This window comes from Salvia splendens, chromosome 4 (genome assembly GCF_004379255.2).
Source record: "Salvia splendens isolate huo1 chromosome 4, SspV2, whole genome shotgun sequence".
NCBI classification, from domain to species: domain Eukaryota; kingdom Viridiplantae; phylum Streptophyta; class Magnoliopsida; order Lamiales; family Lamiaceae; genus Salvia; species Salvia splendens.
The window spans coordinates 34825894-34833130 of record NC_056035.1 but is presented as its reverse complement, the minus strand read 5'-3'; the positions used below and the strand labels follow the sequence as shown (position 1 = coordinate 34833130).

The 7237-nt window shown below is 37.2% G+C and overlaps 1 protein-coding gene across 1 annotated transcript; it reads left to right on the top strand.

Moving 5' to 3' along the window:
- The first annotated feature begins 1197 nt into the window (after positions 1 to 1197).
- LOC121799638 (kinesin-like protein KIN-13A) lies at positions 1198 to 7148 on the top strand. The gene is made up of 14 exons (XM_042199063.1): positions 1198 to 1400; positions 1504 to 1637; positions 1758 to 2011; positions 2347 to 2574; positions 2673 to 2861; positions 2971 to 3075; positions 3232 to 3309; positions 3409 to 3490; positions 4448 to 4610; positions 4830 to 5168; positions 5457 to 5675; positions 5776 to 6364; positions 6463 to 6528; positions 6649 to 7148. Exons 3-14 carry the CDS (start codon positions 1802 to 1804, stop codon positions 6829 to 6831), a joined length of 2451 nt encoding a protein of 816 aa, XP_042054997.1. The 5' UTR covers positions 1198 to 1400; positions 1504 to 1637; positions 1758 to 1801; the 3' UTR covers positions 6832 to 7148.
- The last annotated feature ends 89 nt before the right edge of the window (positions 7149 to 7237 follow it).

The window sequence follows — 7237 nt, the reverse complement described above, 5'->3', positions numbered from 1 at the left end:
ACAGAGGCAGCGGTAGTTTGATGATGAGACGGCAGCGGCAGAGCTCCACCAGGCCGCGCGATGGGGGCGACTGAATTGAGGTGATGTGCAAAGAGAGAAGGCTGGAGTGGAGCAGCAGCCCGACCAGAGAGCCGTCAGCCGCTGGCGAGGGAGCACGGAGACGAAATATAGTGGAAAGCAATTTATCTTTTAATTTTATTCTTAAGTGAAAAAAAATTAATTAATTTTTATTTTAAGTAAAAAAATACTCATTTTATAAATTTTAATACTATTAAATTAATTAAGTTAATTAGATTAATTATATTATAATTAAGTCATTAATTTGATCAAACACATTTGACCGTTAATTTTAACGGAAAAAGTTAAGTTTGGACCAAAATATATTGTTTGGGATCAAAAGGTCACAAACATAATGTAAATGACCAAAAAGTTATTTTGGTCAAATGTAAGTAACAACTTTAGTCTATATAAATTATGTTACCGTAATAAATAGGTCGACATGTGATGCTTCACTGGCATTTTTAAAGCTCTAAGCAAATATACTTATATAAATATGCATGTTATGATTTATTTGGTGAAAACATTATATTCCATTTAGGTAGGATGGGTATAGCCATTTAGTAGTTCTTGATCTGGTCGAGTAGCTGTCTATTTCAATTCTTGATAGCTGCTCAATGATAATTTACCTGACAATAGTACTCCAACATACCCATTTGTTAGTAACAATATAGTAATTTATACTACAAAATAAATAATATGGCGAATAAGTTTTAGCAACCACTTAGCTTGAGCGTTAATAAAATTCCATTTTCATAATCTTTTTGGCAATGATCAAATCGATTATGATGATTTCTAGTAGTATTATTTTAAAGAGAATAGAGCAATACGATTTAAATACTCACCATACATTTTTATTTTGGAGAGGTTGGGATAATTTGGGTGTTCTAAAATAAGCTCAAAATAAATGCGATGATTAATGAAGCTTAATCACCTATTTATTGGTAGTATATTATGAAATGAACTATCCATTATTAATCTGTCAAATGTCCAATATTAAACTCCTAAAATGAACCGTGTATTAATTATTTATTTCAAAAAAAATCGCCACCCAATTTTGTGAGAATACATGCAAATCCATATACGTATCTGTGTATATATTATCCTAAAATTTCACTGATGAATAATTTATCCGCCAACAGTAAAAGAAAACTTGGAAATACAAAGCAATGTAGATATTAGATATACAATAAATATATAATCATCATATATAGACGCTCCGTTCCACTCTTAAGCAATCTCAGAAATCTGCAGGAAGTTCCGCCCAAAATTATCTGTTTTAATGTTTCTTGATAGAACTCTCAGATCCGTCTGCATTCCATGTTCTATTGATTTTGTTTCAGGTAGGATTCTGCTGATTTGTTTTGTTTTATCCATCGCATTGCTTGAATTTTGTGTAATTCTGATTGAAATGCAATTTTTTTGTTTCGGTTATGATCTTTGTAGGATATCATTGTAGACGCTGTGAATTGGGGAATTTATAACGCAAATTAAGGGGATTGGGATTGGACTGTGGTTTTTTTTCCCCTGGTGCGGAGCGCGTTGATGTGTTGGCTTTTGGTTCCGATTTCCCACTCTTCGTATGATTTCTACATTTTGTGCCACTTTGTTGTTAAATTCGTTTTCTGGATGATGTTTTTGTGGTTGGATCATCTATTGTTATTGATTTCTGGAATTTTGTTGTAATTGTTTGATTGAAGTGTGGAAAACTAGATCTTGAAAATTGGCTCCGCAAAAGAGATCGATGCGCCACGTTGCTGGCCAGATGCAGCAGAGCAGCGCGGCGGCGGCGGCCACCACTCTCTATGATAATGCAGGACCAGGGGTGTCCGGCGGAGATGCGGGGGACGCGGTGATGGCGCGGTGGCTGCAATCTGCTGGACTGCAGCATCTGGCCTCTCCAATGTCGTCCAATGCAGTTGATCACCGCCAGCTACCTAACCTCCTGATGCAGGTGAAGATTATTTATTTGGAATAATGTTTGCTCATTTTCGATTTAGCTATGGGTTTCCTCCCGAAAGTGTGTGGATGTGGAAAACCAGGAGCTTGGGCATTGGTTGTTGAAACTTTTTGTCTGGGATTAGTGGCACTGCGCTGAAGTTGCATCATTGAATTCTGATTGAATTCATTTTGCGTGCACCACTGAGTGTAGATTAAAACCATACGATACCACCAGGACTCCTTATTCTGTTAAGGATGCTCCTGGGATTGTGTTAATCAATTTATTGACATTCTGTGTATATTGGGCTTGTGTTTACAATTAATTGGGAGATCTGATGGTGTATGAAGGGCTATGGACCTCAATCTGCAGAAGAGAAACAGAGGCTCTTCAAATTAATGAGGAATCTCAATTTCAATGGTGAAACTGTTTCGGAGCCTTATACCACAACCCCAACTGCCCAGAGTTCAGGTGCATTTACTCTAACAGAAGGTTATTACTCTCCCGAGTTCAGGGGCGATTTTGGAGCTGGACTTTTGGACTTACATTCTATGGATGACACAGAGCTCTTATCTGATGTATGCTACACTTCCTGTTGACTAAAATAAATTTATTCTTATTGTTGTAACTATAAATATCTACTTAGTCGTGAACAATTTCATTTACTTATTTTCAGCATGTTATCCCGGAGCCATTTGACCCATCTCCTTTCATGCCTGCTGTGACCAAAGCCTTTGAAACTGATGCCGTTGGGCTAGCCAACAGGCAGCAAAGGGGACAGATGGACGCAGAAGCCCCTGTCGGGTCTTTTAATGAAAAAGAATTGAGCACAAGGGAAAATAATGTGGCTAAGATTAAAGTTGTGGTATGTTGAGTCTCTCTGGTTATTTGTGATTGCCTACAATTGTGTTATTTGGTACACTTAACTTTACTCACTATCGAATATAAAATGTGTTTCTTTCTTCTGATTTAAGGTTCGTAAGAGGCCATTAAACAAGAAGGAACTTGCTCGCAAAGAGGATGATGTTGTGGCTGTGTATGATGATGCCTATTTAACAGTCCATGAACCCAAGTTAAAGGTTTGGAAATGCTTTGGCATCTTGAGACATCATTTTACTTTACTTGTTGTGTTGGTGCTGCTGGTTAGTTAGAATCCTAGGTTTATGGTTGATGGTTTATGTATTTATTTTTAACTTTTTGAAATTGAAAACTCACTTTTGAAAGTTATGATGAAGGTTGATTTGACTGCATACATAGAGAAGCACGAGTTTTGTTTTGATGCTGTCCTGGATGAGCAAGTGTCAAATGATGAGGTAATAATACATTCTTGGATGAAAACTCTTGCTGGAAGCTGGGAGCCTGGGATGAAAATTTGTTACATCCACTAAGATTCTTCTTACGTGTCTACGCAGGTATACCGCAAGACTGTCGAGCCAATAATTCCTACCATTTTTCAACGTACGAAAGCAACATGTTTTGCATATGGTCAGACAGGTGTGTCCATTCGCACTGACCTAGGAATGCATCCATACAAGTTGGTGATACCTTTGTGTGATTGACTAGTATAGTCATCATTTTATCTATTGGCCCACTGTTTAGACATTCATCTGGATGCAGTCTAGCTTAATTACCTTTTTTGTGTCAGTCATACTGTATACTTATACTGCTGTAAATAAGACCTTCTCAAATCATACTCTATCACCTCAAGCAGATAATATCTAGGTGTTTTTCGTAATATTGCATTTTTATTGATGCATATGAAAGTTCATTGATCATGGATAATTGGTGTATCTGCAGGATTCCAATTGTATTGTGGGGTTCGCTTAAGGTCATTTAGTATTGTCTTTGTTTCAACTACATGTAAACAAAGCTGCAAAAAGTTTCAAAATCATTAAACTGGCAAGGTCCAACAGCTCCAGCTGTTACTGTTGTTGTTTTGGGACAAAATATTAGGAAACACAATTTTAGTGGGCTTGGGGCAAGAAGGTTATGAGTTAGGAAGAATGCTTTAGTGCATAAATCATAAGAAATATGCTTGGACGATCCAATTCTAGACTATTATATATCCTAAGATGTCTTATTCAAGTATGGTCCATTTTGCGCCTAGCTCTTGTCGCAGTTTTATACACTCTATGGCATTAAGAAAGTTATTTGTAAAAGTCTATGTTTGTGTTACTGTTATGATAACGAGTGGTATATTAACTATGCATTATTTCTACTTGTAATAATTGGTTTAAGCAATAATTTTATATATTTGAATTTGAATCTAGTAGTATATGATTAGCACTTTGGAACATTTCTTTCTAAAAATCATAGTATTAATTTAGATGAGCTTTCCAATTTTTGAAACACTGAACTCTCTGAATCTATTTGTCTGATTTGCTGAATGTTTATCTGTTTCTGTAATTTAGATCCTATAAATACCGATAGATAACAAATCTTTGTCTCCAGGAAGTGGCAAGACATACACCATGCAGCCACTACCTCTTAGAGCAGCAGAACACCTTGTGAGATTGCTGCACCAGCCAGTTTATCGTAATCAAAGATTCAAGCTTTGGCTAAGCTATTTTGAGATATATGGAGGAAAACTTTATGATCTTCTGAGCGATAGGAAGTTAATACTCTTACTTGGTATTACTTGTATTGAAGTGTGAATCTTTTAAATTTTGTCTGAGAAATCATTCCTAAATTAATATGACCCTTGATGAAGTTAGCTTAGCCCCATATCTAAAAAATAATAAAAAAATGATCACCTAGTATACATAATATATCCTCATTACTTAACTTTCTTGAAATAAAAAAAGTTGATTGATTTTGGATTCTTCTTATGTAGAAAACTATGCATGAGAGAAGATGGCAGACAACAAGTCTGCATTGTTGGACTTCAGGAATTTGAAGTCTCTGATGTGGCTATTGTAAAAGAATACATTGAGAGGGGAAATTCCTCTAGAAGCACCGGTTGTACGGGTGCTAATGAGGAGTCTTCGAGATCCCATGCTATTTTGCAACTGGTTGTGAAGAAGCATCCTGAGGTGAAAGAATCTAGGAGGAATAATTACAATAATGACGGAAATGAATCCAGGGTTGGGAAGGTTGTAGGCAAGATTTCTTTTATTGATCTTGCTGGTAGTGAGAGGGGTGCTGACACTACAGATAACGATCGACAAACACGGTATTAATTTCTGCTGTTACCAGCAGGTGCTTCAGTGCTTTTTACATGCACTTGTTTATGCTGCCCAAGTGTATTTTTTCCACTTTTACTGTTAGATTTCTCAGTTTACATTACTTCTTATGTTCCTTTAATGAGTGTCTTTTACTTGTTGCAAGTATAGTTAATTTGATACTCCTACGTTTTCACTGACATGTTTGTTTTGTACAAAATTTTCTTTTCTAAGATCATCATACCATTACAGGATTTAGTGATGTTTTTTATTCAGATTATGTATTTGTTCCTGTACAGGATTGAAGGGGCCGAAATCAACAAAAGTTTACTGGCACTCAAGGAATGTATTCGTGCTCTTGACAATGACCAGATTCACATCCCATTCCGAGGAAGCAAGCTTACTGAGGTTCTTCGTGACTCCTTTGTGGGCAACTCAAGGACTGTTATGATATCTTGCATTTCTCCAAATGCTGGTTCATGCGAGCATACACTCAACACTTTGAGATATGCTGATAGGTGAGTCCCCCCTGGGCCGCTGCTGTCATTCATCCTCTTATCAGTGTGACCCAGATGTGCTTTTCACATGGTAAGCTAACAAATTGTCATCGTCTGACAGGGTTAAAAGTCTTTCGAAAAGTGGGAACCCAAGGAAAGATCAGTCTAGTTTATTGCCATCAAATGTCAAGGAACCTTCATCAGCTACAGCTTCATCTGCTGCTGCTGCTGCTGAGGCAGAGGATTTTTATGAGCAACATCAAGAATCTAAATTAATGGATTCAAGTAGAAGAGTTTCGGAGAAGGAAACTTCTACTGAGGAAGAAAAAATGTCTTCCAGTTTCTCTTCCAATTTTAACATAAATGGCCGTGATGAGAGCGGAGTGGTTGGTATGGAAAAGGAACGGTTTGATGTTAAAATTTCTTTGAGGGGTTCTACCAGTCAGAAGACATTTTCTGCTGGATACACTCAGAGTTTGACTGATGTAGACGAGAAGGTGCAGAAAATATCTCCACCTCGGCAAAAATCTTACAGAGAGGATAGGCTCGAAAAGCAGGGGCTTGGAATAAGAAGGGACTTTGACAATTTGGATATAATGTCACCCACCAGTTATAAGCAACAAAATACGAACACCTCTAATGCAAATAACCCTTTTGCTAAGCCTGAACCTGAGCAGCCTCGTGATGAAAGTATTAATGAGATACTCGAGGTTGGCTCTAAAGTCTCTCTCGATACATGATGAGGTTCTTGCATCAAAAATTTATAAACTCATCTTTGATTATGTTGCTAATTATTTTGTGAATACAGGAAGAAACGGCCCTCATTACAGCCCACCGCAAGGAGATTGAAGATACTATGGAGATAGTTCGTGAAGTAATAATCGTTCTCTCTTGTTTATTTGATGTCAACCCGAATCCTTTTTTTTAAATGTATTGATATTTTATCATTTTTAAGCAGTGATATCAAGATAGCTACTTGTTTGTTGTGTGGCAGGAAATGAAACTATTAGCGGAAGTGGATCAACCAGGCTTCCATATCGACAACTATGTGACGCAACTGAGTTTTGTGCTATCACGCAAAGCAGCTAGCCTCGTCAGCCTTCAAGCTCGCCTTGCCAGGTTCCAGAACAGGCTAAGGGAGCAGGAAATATTGAGTCGAAAAAGGGTACCCCGCTGAAGCAACAGTTACGGAGGCCCAGGGAACTTACGTTTGTTCTTGTTTATTGTACCGACTATAGCCTACCTTTACTGTCAACTATACATACGAATCGCCCAGATGAGGTTTGTATTTGTGAAGCAGAAGAAAGCGACTTAGATAAAATGCTAAGAACTGTTGAAGGAATCTATTGTGAAACTAACGGTAGTTTGGCAATTTGCATCACATCAGTGTGCAATTAGTGTCGCACATCTAATGCCTAGCAAATTTGTACATTTCTTCGAGTTCTGGTATGTTATTAATTCAATATTTTATAATGAAATTCTTTTGGAAATGTATCTTCCTTCTAATTTACATTTTTGCATTCGGTATTTCTATCCATTGTCACCACCAATCATCATTATTTCAATGGATGGATTTTCAACAA